The following is an 18293-nucleotide window of genomic DNA, read 5'->3' as shown; positions in this document are numbered from 1 at the left end:
CCTGTGCAAGTTCGCAGCGGAGGGGCTTTCACAGCTTCGCTCTCTCTCTCTTTTTTTTCCCCTCCCAATCTGGCCAACTTTTTTTTTTTGAACTTTTTTTTTTTTTTTTTTTGCAAAAGCCACGCCGTGGAAAGACGGGGTGGTGGAGGAGGGAGAAACCCCTCCCTCTTCCCCTCCCCCGTGGCTCCTTCCTCGGAAAAGAAACACTTGGGGGGTTTCCTCCTCTCCCCTCCGCTCCCGGGAGCCGAAGCCGCCCCGCGGCCCAGGAGGGCCCGGCGGGCGCCCCCCCGGCCCGCGCCGCCCCCGGTAAGCCGCGCCCCGGCCCTTCGGTGCCTTTCGGGGCCGGGGGGGGGCGGGGGGGGATGCGCGGCGGTGCCCGGCGGCAGCGTGAGGCCGCCTCGGTTTCACTTCGGGGCGGGAGAGCGGCGGCGGCGGCGGCGGCCCGGCGGGGGCAGGGCCGGGCAGCACCGCTGTCGCCCCGGCACTGAGCGCTCGCTCGCACCCGCGGCAGCGCCGCTTGCCCGCAGCCTCTTCGCCTGCTGTCGGGAGGCCGGAGCAGGGTAAGTCTCGCTGCGCTAACGAAAAACCGCCTGTTTTGGGGAGGGGGGCGTTGTTTCTCTCTTTTTTTCCTCCTTTCCCCCCCTTCTTGGCTTTTCGCAGGGGCAGGAGTTGGGGGTTGCCTTCCCCTGGCGGCTTGGCTCCATCGGGAATTGGGGCTGTCGCTGGCTCTGGAAGAGGGGAGCGTGCCGCGGGTTGGGGTGCCTCTCCTGGTGGGGCCCGGGGGAGGATTTGGGGTGCCGGCAGCAGACGGGGAGCCGTGCGGCGTGTGCGGGCAGTGGCAGGGTGCTGGGGGCAGCCCTGGGGTCTCCATGCGGCCTTGGGACAGGTCCCCAGTCAAGGCGTTCTCCAAACCATCAGGGTGCAAAGATGCTTATTTTGAAGTGAAACCTGTGTATTATGTAACCTCTCAGATGGGTCTGCAGGAAGGCGGCCTCGCAGACCTGGGGAGCAGTAGCTTCGTCTTCCTACCGCTTCTCTTGTTCACCTAACGTAAGATGCTGGAGGAGCGTTAGGCAGCATGTTCGCTTTAATGTTAGCTTTTAATTCTCAAAAGTGAATTCCCCACCAGAATGGAAGGTGTTACTGGGAAACAGGATAACCTTGAACCAAGGCTGTCCCCGGCGCTGGTGGAGCTGGAGGCAGCGTAGCTCGCCGTCTTCCCATATCTGATAGAGGCAGAGCGCAGCCTTACACCGGCCTTTTCTGAGAATATCAGTGCTGTGTGCCCATGAAAAGCATCACAGTCAAAGGTTAGCGCTAAGACCTTGTCCTTTGTGCAGTCTGAGTCATGGTACTTGCAGCCATACAGAATCCTCTACTCACTTTTTCCCACTAACACACACTTTTACTGAGAATTTTGGAATCGTTACTACCTAAAACCTCAGCTTCTGTTATTCTTAGGATCTTTTTTATTTTATTTTTTTAATTTAATCTTATTTTAATTTAGTTTAAATGTGTGTTCCTCTCTGTCCAATGAAAGTTTGGAAACAGGACCTGAATGAGCCCTGGAGGTAACTGAGAAGAGCCCAAGGATGTTAAATTAATATCCTGGGCTTTTTTGTTTGCTTGTTTTCTAAATGGAAGAAGGAGGGGGATGTGACTTGTCCATTGTTCTGGAAAATTTAGGGTAAGGAGTATTGTTAGCAAACTACTCTTTGGGGATTATATGGTCCAGGCAGTGCAATCTGCTGGTTCTCCTCCTTGTAGCATTCAGAGAACTTAAAAGGAAAATCCAGTCACATGTTGACCATGCTCAATTCTGTAAAATGGGGTGGGATCAAAAATAACTGCAGTTTCCTGATGTTTCATTCTCTAGCGACTGTGCCCTTAAGAGGGTACGCAGACATATCTGCTTTCTCCAAACAATTGTGACTGCAGTTTAGCTGCTGCAAACATCAAATAGCCCATTCAGTCGCAGCAGGGCTATGGTCATGTGCTTAAAATTATGCACATGCACATAAGTTTGTGGGACTGAGGCTCTATTATCACATAATGTTGGTCTTGGTTGAATCAAGTTACGACGAGATGTGGCCAGTCATTGCAGATGAAGCCAAGCTTTGTTTCTGCGCTCATGAGTGATTTTCCTGGCTATGCGACTTCAAACATAGTTTTTGAAATACAGATTTTTGTCCCCTCTGGAGTGGAAGGCTCTTGGGCACAAATCCATAGAATTATTTAGATATCAGCCTCCTACACAGGTTCCCATCTTCTCCTGAACGAAACTTGGATCTGGGCCATGGTTATTTTTGTGCTACTTGTCATTGTGCTGTATGTTATATGTCCTTCAATAACCTGGCTCATTTACCACTTACTTAAATGTAGTGGTGTCAAGAGGCAGCACAAGGCTTTGGTTTAAGATTGCACTGGCAGCTGTAGATAAACTCCAGCAATTTTCTGGCCCGCAGGAGCCCAGACTGCATGGGGGTCCCGAAAAGCAGACGTGAAGGAACAATGAGGAAGGGCTGAGCTTGTGCAAAGGGTCACAGGTTCGTGTCTCTGCCTCTGTAATGCCTGTTTGGAGAGGGCCAAATTCAGTTTCCAGAAAGAGAGCTTCCAACATGCCTCTAGTGCCTCTTGCCCTTAATCCAACTGGAATTCCTGTGAAGTTGGTGGTCAGTTTGCGCAAGGGTAGAGCATGAGTTGCATAGTGTAAATTCTTAGTTGCTGTCATTAATACTGCGGTCACATTGCTGAGAAACAAAGGAGAAAATGTTGCCACAGTTGCATTTTAAGTTTTGTTTCTTTCCTTGCTTCTCTTTCTCTCCATCCCCACTGGAGTTTTCTTCTTTCTTTCCTCTGAGTCTTTCCTTGCATTCCTCATGACCGTCTTCTCCCCCAGCCGTCTCCCCTACCAAATGCAGTTTTTTTTTTTCCTGGTTTCTCCTACCATGCTCCTACTTCAGTTTGGTCAGCAATAAATAGATAGTGCTTATACTTAAATATAACATCATTAGGGTCGGGTTGACACCGTGGTCAGATTAATAAAAGCTCTGGGGAGGTTGCATTTTCTTGAGCCATTTTTGGGGGTCATTGCAGAATTTGGCTAGTTGTGCTTGCCGAAAGCTTGCAAGCCAGGAGAGGTGGACACCTGTAGCTTTTGATTTAAATTGAAATAGGGATGGTACAAGAGCTGAGTATGCCAAACAGGGTTAATATCTTTTTATACAGTAAAGGTACTAAACATTCAATGTGTATGTTGTTAGGCAGCAACACATTTACTTAGAAGAATGCAACTAAATGTTAGATTAATTTGATCCGTGGTTGCATGTAACTAGAGGTGGAAGCTGAAGACAGGCACTGGTGTCAACTCACCCCCTTCTATGCTGTCAGTGTACTTCATTACTGCCCAGTCTCCTGTTTTGCATTTGTGCATATCCTACAGCCTTCTGCCTCAAAAAGGTAACTCTGAGCTAATCATTTTGCTGAATTCAGTCTCAGACCCTTAAAAAGAAAGAAAAAAAAAGTGCGGCGGTGTTTGGTGCAGCAGGTTTTGGTGACTTTGTGTTAATGAGTGGTCAAAATGAGTCAGGTAAAATTCATTTCCCCCCTTGGCCAAGTGCAAGATTTCAAGCTAAGATTTAGCAGTGAGAGGCGTAGAAAGTCCTAAATTTTAACTGCTCTGACTCTCAGGTTGTGTTCAGTAGTTCTGTAATAACCTAACAATATTAACTCAGTTTTTGTAAAATTGCTAAATACTGCTTTCTGTGTTGTCTTTGGAGACTTTAGAGCTGCCCCCTTATTTTCGTCCTCTTCAGTGGAGAAATGAAAAGGCCTGTGTGCACTTCACAGGAAATGAATGTCTGATACAAGCTTGCAGACTGCACATTTCCAAGAACTGCTCTCAAGGTATTTTGATAATGCACATTCTCTCTGTCTTCTCCCTTCCTGCTCCCCATGCACTTTTTGTGCTTCTGCTTGCTTGCAAACACATGTGAAATACAAGGGAAAGAATCAAATTGGGCCAATGTTAAGTTTGCAAATAGGCTGTTTTAACTTTACATTGACTCTGTTGGAGCTGTGGCTGGCAAAATTGGGTTAAGCTGGCAGTATTCAGCTGCCTTTGTCTAAGCAGAGAGTTTTTGTTGCCTTTTCCCCCTGCAAACTTTGAAGAAAAATTTTGACTTCAGATTCTGACTTGTGCAGCAATTTTTTTGTTTGCGATTCTGCAGCTCAGAAGCAGCTTGTTACTACTTTCTTACTTCCTGGGCAGCAAAGTTTACTTGGAAACTTACACCCAGGCTGTCAGGGAAGAAAATAAGAGCGATTACGTCAAAGATCTCGGCTCCTGTTCCCTCAATCTGACCATGTAGTTGGATTTCTATACAGCACAGCACCTTGCTAAAGTTAGGGGAGGTTCTGCGCGCATTTGCTTGTGACAGCAGAATTGTGGTGATGTGCATATATGCCTGCATGAATGGTCTGATTATACTTTTTGACAGACCGGCAGTGTTATTTTGCATCCATATTTCAATTCTCTTTTGTTTTCTGATGAGAGATTTTGGGATGCGGAGGCAGGGAAGCTGGAGCTAGAGAAACAGTCTCCAATTCCCACTATTGGAAATTATGTTCATCTTCCAAAGCCCAGCTAAGTGACATAATGGACAAAGAGCCACAATCAAGGGAAAACCAAGACAGAGGGAATGGCTTGCTCTAGCCTGACACAGCCATTTCAGATTTGGAGTTGGTTTAGCAGTAAGCAATGAAATTGTAGTGTGCATACCAGTATCCAAGTGAAGTGCATACCAGTAGTCAATGAAGCACGTATAAGCAAGAGGTGCTATACTTTTTATCCATATAAAAATGAGGAAAAGTGGGCTAAGCTGCTTTAACTATTGCTATGGAGCTGCTCTGCAGCAGCTCCATAGTTAATAGTTGATTCCTTATAGTGACTTTGTAAACTCTTGTTTACTCCTTTAGCTTTGCATGATGACTAAAGGATGTTTATGCCTTTTGCTGGGCTACACTGCAGTTTTATGTAAAGCTGGAATGTCTAAGAAGTGGCTTTAAAAGGTGATGCTAAAAACCCTTTTGCTGCTGGATTCCTCTACTTACAGTCTGTCAAAGCATTTCAGTCAAAATGCTCAATTAAACTAGAGCATAATCTAATAAACATAAAAGCTTGAGTTGCAAAAAAGAGATCAATTAGGAAAAAAGGGCCTTATATTTTGGTATAGTGAGTCAGACTTTATAAAAGTCTTCCTAGAGCAATGGGTACTTTATAGAGACCAAGCAGAGAAGTTTGAGAAAGAAGAGAAATGAGAATCCTCAGATCAGCCCTCTCACTTTCCCCAGTAACATTTAATGTGTCTGATTGGGGAGGTTGTTCCTTTTATGAGTTTTAAAATTAGTTACTTTTCAATCTCAGTTACCTTTGAACTTCCTCCCTTAGTTTTATGAAAGACGGTAAAAAGAACAGCCTGGTTATATTGTATGTTTCTTTGCATACCCTTATAACTATCAGCCTTCTAAACTAAGCATGGAGTTTCTCCAGTCTCTCACTGTCTGAAAACTTTCACATGACTTCTCATCACCCATATTTAGGCCTCTCCCCTTTATTTCATCTGTCTGTCTTTATTTAAGGTGACTGGAACGGAATAGGTTATTTCAGCTGGTGACATTACCGTTATATTCCCACCCATCCATTTTGCATCCTCGTGCTTGTATTTGCTTCTTGTTTTTTTAATTATTGCCTTTGCGTTCTGAGTGGACGCTTTTCTTAATGAACCTCAGCAGTTCTATTCAGCTCATTCCTGAGCTGACCCAGCGAATTCATAGCTCTTTAAAACACAGAACGAGTTTGTCTTCCTCCTACAAATCCTTATTCGCTTGCATTTATCTGGACAGTGTCTTGTCTGATCTCCTGCTGCGTGCCAACTTGCCCAATTTTGAGTGACCTCTGACTTCTGTGGCTGTCCCAGAGGTGTTTTTGTCCCTTGCACTGGTCACCCAGGCAGGGTAAAGGAGGGGGCTCGCTTGCTTTTCCAGGTGGCTACATACATTTAAGCAAAGTGAGGCTTGAAGCTACCCTCTGGGGTGCAGGATTAAATTGCCAGTGTTTAAATATCATGGGCAATGGCGGGTTGCAGCCCGGGAAGAAGATATTTAGAAAGTGACCTGGCTCAGACTGGGTCTTTGCATGGGCAGGAGGAAGGGAACAAGTCACGCCTGAGCTGGGTGCCGCTTTGGGCTCCTTTTGCACCTACTGACTGGTCACGCAGCTGGGGAGGGCAAAGCGGGCTGCCCGCCCCTGTGCCCCTTTCCCTTCAGGAGCTGATGCTCGAGGAGAGGAGCAGAAGCAGCACGCAGGGTCCTTCCCTCCCTGGTGCTGCCAGTCCTCGGAGAGCAACAGCTCCCCAGCTCCTCTCTCTGCCTGCAGCCAGCAGCCTGGGACAAGGGTCCTGCTGTGGTGCCTCGGCTCCAGGGAAAGGGGTATAAAGTAGTGGAGGGGGCTGACAGGGTCCATGCAGACATGGAGGGCAGAGCTGGTGGTGATGAGATAGGTAGGCACAGTCAGGAAGGCAGCAGAGAGGAGTTCAGGTGTGGAGCTGGTGACACGCCTGTTTCCTCCGGCCACCTTTCCTCCAGCCCACTGTGATGCTGAGGAGTGACTGCTCCTCATCGTCTGCCTGTCTGCTTTACAGATCTGGCGTGGCTAGTTCCTTACCTTGTGCCCCCCCCAGCTCACGTCTCAGCCAGCTTCTGGCACAGAGGCTTTGGGGAAGCACAAGGCACGTCCCCTCCATGGCTGCTCCTCTAGATCCCGTCCTCCTGATGAGGATCTCGGTCTGGGCATCGCCTGTCCCTCGTTGTCAGGTGGCCTCATGCAGCAGCCATGCTCCTGTGTCACAGCATGGTTTTAGAAAAGGCTCTTCATGGCCTTTGCAGCCCCCTGGCCCTTGGTGGTAGCAGATGATTTGATTGAGAGAGTGCCTCTCTCTGCACCTCAGCTGACCACTTCCCAACTCCTTCAGAAACCCTGGGTATAGACCACTGCGTCCATTGACATTTTGTTCTTGAATTTCAGTTTTCCCCTCCTCTTGTGATACACCAGCATTCCCTCCCCACCAGGTCTTCAGGTTAAACATCATTAAATACTAGGGAACCTCCTCAGCATCCTGTGCAAGACAATAATCTGCTTGCCGGTAATTACTTAGCTTCTCTGCAGTATCCTTGTTCCCACTTGCTGTAGCCCAGTGAACTAAATGATTCCCCCAGAGGTTTTCTGTTTTTGATAACCTGAAAATGCCATTTGTTTTCTGGTGTTTGTTTTGTTTATCTTGGCTACCTGCTGTCCCAGTTTCATGACAGCCATCCTAATGTAAATTTGCTCCCTACTGCCAGTAATTCATATGCCTTTATATTGGCTCTGCCAAGGTTAGCTTTTCATCTTCTGAAGGATTACTGAGATTGTAGAGAGATTTGGGCAGGGACTATGGTTTTGTTGTGTTTTTGTACAGTGCCTCTGATCCATGGTGGAGGCCCTTGCAAACATCATACCTATAGCCAGTACTTGCTGCATGACCTGCGGTGTCCCCGAGCCCGGGCCCTTAGCTGAGCAGCTCCTGTTCTTCCCTTTCTGCTCCCTTGGTTGCTGGAGGCCTGTGTGCCCTGTCACTTTAAGATTTCCTAAATAACCTCTAATGACTTTGAAAAATTTTTTTTTTCACTTTTGACTTTCAGAACTAGTTTCTTTATTTTGTGTGTTGGAAATCCCCCATTATAAAACTTAAGTGTTGTGGTGCATTTGTGCTTTGTGACCCTCACCCCCTTCCTCTGCAGATACAATAACTGATACTGCTTAATGGCCCGTCACGTCTCCTAAAACCAGCCCTTCTCAAGAGCAAAGGGAGGATCTCCTCTGAGCCTGTAGGCTCTGCCTCGCGTTGGTTAAACCGTCTGGGACTTTTCTCTAAGACCTTTTCCTGCAGATGCTGTTCATTTCTCAGACTTAGCTTCTTCCTTGAATTCCTTTCCTGCTAACTGTGATGCTTTTGACATGAGGCCGGTCATGGTGGGGACCGCCGACAGCCACTGCTTCTCAGGATTCATTTCCTCAAACGGGATGCTAGGACAGCTGAGAAAAGACAGTGCAGCTTAGTAAGGCTGGCACAGAGAAAACGCACCTGTATGGCTGGCATGGGGATGGCACGAGTCGGGGAGGCAGAGGAGCCGTTGCCGATGGAGGCAGAGCTGACAGACAGAAAGCAAGGCTGCGGGGAGCGCGCCGCTCAGCACGCCTCTGCCCGTGTGGGTTTGTGCTAGTGCCGTGGCAAGGTGTGCGGAGGCCACAGGTTTGCCGGTGAAAATTCAGGATTTGTATGCCTGAAGCTGAGAGGACTTCATCCTTAGCTGCGTCCTCCATCTCGGCTGTGCTCTGGTAGCCGCGTCGACAGCTTGAGCAGCCGGCTCTTGCCAGGCGCAGCGGTGCAGGCTCCCGGCTCTGCCTGGACTCCTGGGTCCCTCTGCGCTGTCCCTTTGCCTCCCCACAGCTGCCAGCCTGGCCGCGTGCTGCCAATGTTGCCATGCCTCCCCATGATCTCTGCTCCCCTTCCTGGGTTTGGGAAGCAGCCCTGTTCTCCCAGTGCCCTGGCGGAGGGAGAGGATGCCACGCTGGGTGTCACTGCTCCCGTTCCCGCTGTTCCCACTCACTTGAGGGAGATGGAACGGCACGTTTCAGTAGGGAGCACCAAGGGCTCCGTGTTGTCTTGGCCTCTTCCTACCTCCCCTTCTTGCTCTCTGCTCCATCTGTTCCCCATCTCCTCCTTTCGGCACCCAAAGTGGAGGCAGCAGCAGGGTCAGCCGCTTTGCTGGCGGGCATGTGGTGGGACGGGCTGGCAGGACAGGGAGGGCAGGCAGTCATGCAGAGGGTGCGTGCCCTGGCAGAGCGTGGGGCTGCCCCTTCACGTTCCACTGCTGCCCTGCCGTTAGCAGAGATTGCTGCTTGCTGGGGCATTGCCAGGGTTGGGAACGGCACGGCTGGGCTTCGCTCGCTTTCCAGAAAAAGCCCTCGTGTTGGCCAGAAAGGTAAGCAACAGCTCCTCTTTAGCCTGGCAGGGTCGCCTAAGTTGCAGCTTTGAAACTTGGTAGTAACCAGTACTGATTTCCCTTCTACTTTTTTGTTTTTCTTTGCTTTTCCCCATTTATGGGGAGAAAAAAAATTCAGGCTCTTGAGCCAGAATTCAATAGTCCAATAGAAGTTTTCTTTGCCAGAAGTCAGTTGGTAGTTTTACTTGCTATAAAACAAGCTATAGTTGCTTGCAGCTCTTACTGCACAGCAGCCTTCAAGTTCGGGGAAGCGATGTGGCATCTCTGTTGTTATGAAATGGCAGGATTACAGTTTCACACTGGCTATTTCTATGAGGAACAAGCTGTTTAATGTGGAAATAATTGTTTTGAATTTGCAGAGTATTTTAAAGGTGTGATGAAGGGATCTTGAAAATGGGTTCTGTCTTCCAGCTCTATCAGTTAGTCTAGTCAAAGCAATTCTCTCTCCTATAAACCACCACCTTTATTCTTTTTTTTCAACATGTTATGCAGAAACCAACCATGCTTGCAGACTTGCCTGCCTTGAAGAGTACTCGGAACGCATCAAACTATCTTGTGGGTTTTCTTTGGGTAAAAAACCTTTTAGCCTGTATCAGCAAAGTGTCACGCTAAAGCAGAAAGCACATGTCATGGAAAAGTATGACAAGAAACACAAAACTGAAACATCAAATCCATGGAAAGGTGAGGTGTCTGTGGGTTTTGAGAGATGCTCTCCAACCCTAAAGTTATGAAAAGGGTTTGATAAGAACAGGCCTTGTGCAGGATCTTTAGAAACTGATTCCCTGAGCTCACGGAGTGGCTCTGCTGCACAGCTGTAATACATGGAAACAGCAAATGTCGTATGTGTGCTGCCTCATACTAGGCAGCAAATTTACAGGGTTTTTTTATATTGCATCCTTGTTGAATGCTGGTCATGGGAAACACAAAACACAGCTTTGGTTTGGGGTGTGTGTATATATATATTTTTTTTCCATGTATTCCCTCACATGTCAGACACAATGGCAGGCTCGCATCAAACTCTATTTATAGCCATGGCATAAAAGATAGAGGGAGCTGCGATGTCTCCCAGGCCTGCCCTGTGCTGGAGCAGTTGGCTGCGAGGAACGCCGGTCCTCTCTTGGCTGAGCTGTGCCGCATTCCTCGCCTAACCGCAGCTCCCTCTGCGCTTGCTGGCGCGCGGTCCTCTGCGCGGCTCCTGCCTGGCCCTGCCCCCTCCGCGTGGGCCCGGATCGCCACGGCTGGGGGGCTCGCTGCGGCTGGGCACCAGTGAACATGATGCCCGCGCTTGGCGGATGGCTGCGGCTGCGAGGACCAGGCTGGCCCACCATTAAAACAGTGTTGTGCGCTTGGCGCTTGCTGGGGATGTTTCTCATCCAGCCCCATGCTTGAGCTTTGCTTTGAGGCATCCTCTGTAGCCACAAATCAGTAGGCAGCGCATTTCTGTGGGATGCAGACGTGCAAGCAGGAGCCGGCTGCTCGGGCCGGGCTGCCTGAAACGGGGACTCTGCTGCGAGGGCTTGCAGGGTATCTCCGGGAAAGCTTTTCCGAATTATCCCAGCTTCCATCTAACTGCTTGGAAACTGTGGGATTTATAATGGGAAGGTACCGAAGCCGAATGGCGTGGGTAGCGTAGCCATGGGCCAGAACTGCAGTTCAACTAGCTGCGAGTAAATGTGGCTCATGGGGCGCATGCCCAGCCTGAGGCTGTCTGGGAGCGGCGCAGGGAAGCAATGTTGGGTAACGGAGCTTAGGTATAAACGAAGCCTTAAAGGGACTGCCTCCGAAAGGCATGCAGGAGGCTGCATTTGCTTTTTCTGCTTGCTGATGGACCCACTGACAGATATGTGATTGCACAAGTGGTGCTCTGCTGCTCCATCAGATCAGCAGATTTCATGTGCCATCCACGGGGTGCAAAGGAAAAACCCGAGAGCTGCGGGAGGCAGGGCAGAAGAGCTTGTGTCAGAACTGACTGGAGCCCAATTCAGATAATTCAGCAGCGAATTGTTATGCATGCTGTTTCAGATAAGATACTCGCAACGTTATATGTAGCATTCAGCGCAAGTTTAAATTTGCCATTCAGAATCTTAAACCTTATTCCTGTTGTATCATCTCTTAGCATTTGGTTTTCATGGTTCAACTTCCAAAAGATGATGGCAACTTTAAGCTCTTTGCATTCATCCTTAGGGCACCTGTGAGCTATTTGGAAGTTAAGTCACAGCATTGGAAGTAGCATCAAAAAAAATAATAATAAAGCTGTCATTTGTCTCTGTTGTTATCTGAAGTGCTGTATACATGATTCTACAGAAATATAGGTCAAGGAGGTTGAGACAGACAACCTGTCCCTGGATTTGTTGCATTTTGGGTCTGTGTTATGGGGAACTGATGGACTTAGTCACCAGTTTGATGGACATCTCTTTCTTTTCAAAGGAAGAACTTGCTCTTAAGTGAAGCCTTGCAAAATTTAGGAAATGCTGCATCGAAGCTCTTGAATTTGGACCAGTTCCAGGCCTGATGTCCAGAAACTCATCCTTATGGATAGTAAATTTAAAGAGGTAAGCTCTTTCAAGTATCCTAAAGCAAAAGTGCACGAACAAATCAGATCTGAGTACTTGAAACTGCTGTTGAACATGCCAGATTTATCAAGCCCCAGGGTGCAGAGCTGGCTTGGTTGGCATCACAGATTGTATACAGTCACCTAATTGACTAGGGTTGTCTTCTTATATGAAATACTCTGCTTTGCTTGGATAACGAACAGGGAGGCAAGCAAAATGCCCTGTGTCAAGAGCACTTACTTTGAAAAGCACTTGAACTTGTAGTAAATCAGAGAAGGTCCAGGGAAACTTATCCAGCCTTTTAATTAGTGGGACACTGGCTTTTTGCAGCATGTTGCTCTAGCTGTAAATGCTCTTCTTACTGTTTTGTAGCAGAGAGGTAGTAATGTGTTTGGGTGTTTGGGCGTTGGGTTTTTTTTGGCTTTTTAGGGGGAAAAAAAGCAAATCTCGGTGTGGTAAGTCGGAAGCAGAACTAATTATGCATATGTATTTCGGTACACCCCTGGTCTGGCTTATTTCTAATCCTAAGAGTCTGCTTTTTCCTAGCTTGAAATGGGAGGCCACGTGCACGTAGTGTCTGTTGATTCATTAAGAGTGAACCTGTGAAGGTAATATCAGAAAGTACTTCTAGAGGGCCAGCTAACACTGCATTGCAGGCCAGACACTCATCTGTTGGAAATGGGTCACTGAAGCTAAACAAATTCATGCTGTCTGAGGATCTGACCCATATGGAGATTTCAAACCAAGTGAACAAATTGTGAGGGTGCTATTTTTACATTTGCTTTGAATTCGAAACGATGACACAGTCTCAGTTCTTACTCAGTCAGACTTCTAGTAGCAGTGGATTTTTCTTAAAGGACTTGGGAGAATGACTCAAGCTTGAAAACTGGGACAAACCGTTGTGTTTTTGTCAAATGGCATCTGGAGCCTTAAACAAATTATCTATTTGTTGTTTTAAAACCTAGTCTGGAAATGAAAGACAGCTGCCTGCTTCTGTTTTCCTGTTTGAATTTGTTTCCCAACCAAGACCTGTGAGATTGGCAAAATTTCAGTTTGGACCCAAGAGAAGTTGCTGTTTGGGAGGAGAAGCTGCTGGTGGGAGCAAGGCTCCTTCTCAGTCCTGTCATCTCTTTAGCTGCAGCCTTGGAGGCAGTTAACAGTAGTACAACCTCCTTTTTCTATAATAACTAATGTCAAAGGGCTCTGTAGCTTTCTCACCCAGCAGAGAGGAAAAGGAAAGGGATAGAGATGCTGCAGCTTCTTGTGGTGCCTACAGTGTTGAGCTTTGTGTGGTGATAGATTGCTCTAATCACTGCACGTGTCGACTGTGTTTACTTGCGTTCTGCTCACTAAATCAGCCTCCCCTAAGATTTACTCTGACTTGCTGAACCGTCTGAGCAGCTCTCAACTGCTGCCTTTTTTTTTTTATGGAAAAAAAAAAAAAAACAACTTGATTAACTCCTTCCTACCCCTCCCACCTTTTTGTAAGAGTGGAATTTCCCTCCCACAGTGGCACATATCTAAAGGGCAGGATAGAGGATGGTAACAACTTTGTGGCCTGCAAATCACAGGAGGAGAAACTGTATATTCACCCCTGGAAAAGCTTCCCAGGGTGCTCTTGGACAAAGATGCTTATGGCTCCATGTGTGGAGAAGTGCCTGATGGTTGCATTATTGATATTACTGCAACTATATTACTGCAACTACTGTGAGAGACAACAGGGGAGAAAGGGTAGCTGTGGACAAGGCTTTGCTGGATGGATGTCTCCTTTCCAAAACCGCTGTGCCAGCTGGGCCTGTCTTTTGTTAGGAGCCCTAGGGGAGAGAGGGACTGAGCTGGCTGTGGAGGCTGAATTGCTTTATGCCTCCTGGCAGCGTGTGCCTAGGCAGGAGGAAAAATGCTGGGGCAGGGTGGCGTGAGGGAAAGAAGTTTGGCTCTCTGCGTCATCTCCCCACGTGCACACTTCGTTGTGCGCGGCCAGCCCGAATACTGACAGGAGTGCGAGGCTTTGGAGTAGCCAGTGAACAATGTGAGCCTAGCTAGCCAGGCTGTAGAGTGAGAAAAGCTTTTCCCTCCAGAATTAGCCCTCCTCTGTGGGTCCCTGCATGTTCCCTGGGGGTGCCATGTTCCCCCCCGCTGAGTCCGCTGTGGGGAGGGACTGCTGGAGCTGGGGAAACGCATCCCTTCCTCTGCTGTGGGCTGCATGTCGGCAGTCTGCACCTCTCGAAGCGGGGCTTCGCTGTCAGTGTGTGTGACTGGGTTAATGGAGTATGTCAAGGGACCGAGGACAGGGTTTGGCGGTGAGCTACTGCCTTGTCAGGCCTGGGGAAGTGGTATGTAACAGCTCAGCTTCTCACACAGAATGAGCCTCTGGCTTAGGGCTGTGGTTTTTATGTTTATGTATGCATATATATATATATATATACACATATACACACACACACACAGAATATATACTTCTTTTTAATAATTGAAATTACTCGGATGGATGGCTGATGGCAACGCTGGGTGCGGGAATCCTCATTGCTAAATGCACAGAGCCTGGTAGTAACACCAGCTGCAGAACAAGTAGGGCAAGAGCAGGCTTGTGACAGCAATGAAGGGCACTTTGGAGTCTGCAGATGACTGCTGCTTGGGAGAAGGCAGGATCATCTCCTGGCAGGGAGGAGCCCGTGGTCCAGAGCTGTCCCCCAGAGAGCCCAGGGCAGAAACTGGAGTTAAGGGCCTGGAAGGGCCTGAGCAGAATCGTTCCTCACATGGTCGCAGGGTCTGGTGTCAGTATAAGCAGTCTAATCTGCAGCAGTCCTAGCGCTGCTGGTGGCGAGGCATTTCTTGAAGGGGGCCTGGTCTGAGGCCTCCTGGCACAGGAGTGTCCTGGGATGAGGCAGTGGTTCCTGGGGTTTGGTGGGAAAGATTCGCTCCCATCTTCTGTTTCCTCTAAGTCACGTCCTTTAGACAGAGAGAAGGTTGGGCAGGTGTGAGGAGTCCTTTGCACCTTTCACTGAATGATAAAGATACTTTCCTGCCTTGGGAGGTTTTTCCTTTCTAATTTTGGGTTTCATTTCCTCTCACCAGTCTCAAGGCCATGCTAAAACCTCCCCAAACATCCAATAGAGGGAAATCGCAAATACTGAAATCTGCTAGATTCAGACCAGCATACTGAAGGCTGTGCTGGGGATCCCCTGACTGGGAATCATATAAACCCAGTGCATGCAGAGCTCTGTAACATTGCGCTGGTGGGGGGAGCCAGATGGAGCCATTCCTGCACATATTTCCCCTGTCATTCCTACAGCTGTGGGTTTGTGACCTACAGTAACTCCCCTGTACCCTCGCTGCTGTTTTTCCTCCCTGTGAAGAGTCTTTGCTTGCCCAGTTGGACAACCATAAAGGCTTTGCCTCACTTTCCTTCTGTCCTGCAGGCTGGATGCAAAGGGGGAAGCATGGTAAAGACAGCATCTTTCCAGGATCCATGGGCTCTTTGAGAGATGATCAGAGGGAGGCCAGATGACCTACAGAACACGCACGTGACTGTTTCTCGTCCGCAAAGGCAGCATCGGAGCGTCCTCCCCAGCCCTGCGCCATCCAGCTTGCCCGCTCGCTTCCGGATGTTTCGCAGCTGCGAGTGGGAGGTACTGGAGCGATCCCTCAATATCCTTCAGGCCAGTGACTTCTACTGGGGCCCCTTGTCAGTGGGGGAGGCTCACGCCAAGCTCCAGCGGGAGCCTGTCGGCACCTACCTGGTACGGGACAGCTCTCAGGGGAACTACCTGTTCAGCCTGAGCGTGCGGATGCCAACGGGACCTGTCAGCCTTCGGATCTCTTTCCAGGAGGGCTATTTCCGCCTGAAGAACTGGTTTTCGGACTGTGTGGTCCGGCTCCTGGAGCTGGTGGTGGCGGGGACCCGGAACAACCCCTTGCACTTTGATGAGATGGGGGGGACGCCCCTGGTGTTCTCCGAGCCCCTGTGCCGGAGCCGCCAGACAGTGCCCACGCTGCAAGAACTGTGCCGCCAGCGCCTGCCTGGGGGCTGTCAGAGCCTGCCCGCTGCAACAGGGCAAGGAGCAGGCTCCTCTGGGATGCGCTCGAGGGAGGAGGTGGCTTCTCCCCCCAGTGGGAGGGGAGGCTCAGAGCAGAACGTCGTCCCCTGTCCCTCTCTGGCCCAGGCTGGGAGATGACGCAGTGCACGTGGGAGACGAAAGGAAGTGCCTGTTTCGTGGGTATGCTGGTGGGACTCACACCACTCTGGTGGGATTGGACTGGTTGCTTGGAGAGGAAGGGGAGGGCAGGGGGAGCAGAGCTTGATACCACTGACTGCGAGAGCTGTGTCCTCGTATGTGCACAGTGTGTGTGGCCTCTCCCTGAGATGCCTGGAGTAAAGCCAAAGCTGAAGAGCAGAGACCCCCCCAGTCTTGCTCTTTACTCCGGTTGTGACTCATAAACTTAAGCACAGGGTGAGCTGCCTGTTCTCCCAGGTCAGCCCTGGCTTCTCCTCTATCTAAAAGTGCCTAAGCTAGTTTCTGCTAAAAATCTGCCCTTCTGAAGTGGTCTGGCTGAGTCCGGTCTCTGAGCAGCGCTGACTGGGTGTTGAAGGACGTAGTCCCCGTGCTGACCGCATACCCAGGTAGCCATGTCCAAGTGAGGACATGCTCCACTCCTTGCAGCGTAAATGCAATACCTGTCACTTCAGAGGTCAACGTTTGCACTGGAGTAAAACCGCTGCAGCCATGTACAATGTGTGCAGTTTCACTGGCTTCTGCATTGCTTATTGGAGCAGATTTTTGGGAGTGCAGATGAGTTACCTTATACTAAGGGCACTGTATTCCTGCCAAGGGAATCCTGGTTTGGAGAGCCAGGTCTGCTCTGGGCGGGTGTGTGCGGATGGGAGTACAGCGCCCTTTCTTACGCTCATCTGATAGTATGCTGCTGCCCCCTACAGATGATAAAGGGATGTTCTTGGGGTTTTGTTTTTGCCTCCAAAAAGGCAAGAATTTTTGTATAAGCCTTTTAAATTTTAATAAACACGGATTTTATACTTATTTTTAAAAGTCAATGAATACATGAGAAAATGTTTTCATTCCCTTTCAGTGTTGGAACACTTAATGCACTTAGCTTAGAACAACTGAATTTCTTATAAAGACCAAAAGGAGTACATAAATGAATGGTCTGAGCTAGGAACAATAAGCTAAATTTATCATTTATAGTGTAATAAACTAAGGAGTTTTATAAGCATAAGACACTTCCTAAAAATTTAGGGGTGAGGTTTTTCAAAAGTATTTTTAATACCTTAAAAATTGTACTGGCAGTTTGAAAGAAACACTGGTAATTCACAATCCTACAGCACAGTACAACACTGACAAACCATAGCTGGTGAGGCTGAGTACAGGTGAGATGAATGGAGTGGAGTTAAACAGGGCTAAGAAAAACCTTAGCATTTTGGGTCATCTCAGTGGTGCCAGCAGGTATGATGTCTTTGTAACGAGTAACTGAAAACAGCTCCTGTGAAAGAAGTTCAGCATGTTCAGCTGCTGGAAAATGTGACCCGTGAATCGGATCCAAAATGTTTCCTGGGAGAACAGAGAAGCCTGCTCCCATCGCTGGGCCATCGTGCATCCAAAGCCAAGCGGGTGGTCTGCTGAGCTCATGCTGACTTTCCCCTTCAGAGCTGCAAGGGAGGAAAAGAAAAAAGAAAAAAAGAGGGGAAAAAAAAAAAGACGCATGCAGGGAGATGTTCCTGCTGAATTCAGTGGCAGATATTTGCTCTCTTGGCTTCATGTATCTTATCTGAGGAACCGAAGTGTGTGGTTAGTGAAGAGAGAGAGATACATGGTATGATTCATCGTAGGAGCCTGGCTTAGACACTCTGAATTATTCTCTAGGGGCCTCTGTCGCTCTGCTGATGGGAAGGTGCCTGGCCTCGTGTCTCGGGGCGCTGGCTTCTGAACCGAGCTAGTTAAACGAGTGCGGGAGCTGTGGCTGTCTCCTCCCAGCTGCCTGCTCCCTCGCCGGCTCAGGGAGGGCATGGGCAGCTTGCTAACACTGCAGCTGCTGCAGTTTTCAGCCCAGAGCAAAAGCACAAGCTGGGATTGCTCAATATAGCAGGGCCTGTGCCGTGGCAGCTGAGGCACGGGTATGGTATTGCTTGCTGTGGGAGCAGTAACCTCTGTCAGGGGCATGGCAAAAAGCATATTATCAACGGGTAATTGCAGACATTAACATAGCTGGGTCCATTAGAGGTATTAAATTGGAGCTTTTGGGCACCTGAATGAGGCTGTAATGCCCTGTGTGAGGGGGCAGTGTGTCCTGTGTTACTCCATGCAGCATCTCTTGGGGGATGTTTCAGGACTGACCCACCCTGGGAGAATAGCCATGTACATCCCCTATTCAGGAAATCCCCTTCCCTCAGGGTTACGAGCATTTCCAGCTCCTGAAGCATTCCTCTTCAAACTATAACCCAAGGCCTTGGGGTCTTGGCGGAGAGCAAGACAACTGTGATCCTGCGGTGTGCCCTGGCAGCAAAGGTCAGCAGCGTCCAGGGCCTTATTAATAGGAGCATAGCCAGTAGGTGACGGAAGTGATTATCTCCCTGTGCTTGGCCCTCATTAGACCCCCATGTAGAATACTGCATCCAGTTTCCAC

The 18293-nt window shown here is 49.0% G+C and overlaps 1 protein-coding gene across 10 annotated transcripts; it reads left to right on the top strand.

The window, feature by feature from the left end:
- The first annotated feature begins 130 nt into the window (after nt 1–130).
- LOC106488426 (suppressor of cytokine signaling 1-like) lies at nt 131–16693 on the top strand. Of its 10 annotated transcripts, none has more exons than XM_067289891.1 (5): nt 131–306; nt 3780–3906; nt 9598–9786; nt 11533–11657; nt 15077–16693. In XM_067289891.1, exon 5 carries the CDS (start codon nt 15143–15145, stop codon nt 15830–15832), a length of 690 nt encoding a protein of 229 aa, XP_067145992.1. In that variant the 5' UTR covers nt 131–306; nt 3780–3906; nt 9598–9786; nt 11533–11657; nt 15077–15142; the 3' UTR covers nt 15833–16693. The 10 variants fall into 10 exon arrangements, with proteins under 10 accessions (XP_067145992.1, XP_067145997.1, XP_067145991.1 ...); XM_067289892.1 differs by lacking the exon at nt 131–306 and adding an exon at nt 1240–1310; XM_067289896.1 differs by lacking the exon at nt 3780–3906 and having other exon boundaries at nt 11537–11657.
- Nucleotides 16694–18293: the final 1600 nt, after the last annotated feature.

The sequence above is a fragment of the Apteryx mantelli genome, chromosome 1 (assembly GCF_036417845.1).
Source record: "Apteryx mantelli isolate bAptMan1 chromosome 1, bAptMan1.hap1, whole genome shotgun sequence".
In the NCBI taxonomy this organism is placed as follows: domain Eukaryota; kingdom Metazoa; phylum Chordata; class Aves; order Apterygiformes; family Apterygidae; genus Apteryx; species Apteryx mantelli.
This window is presented reverse-complemented; position numbering and strand designations above follow the sequence as displayed.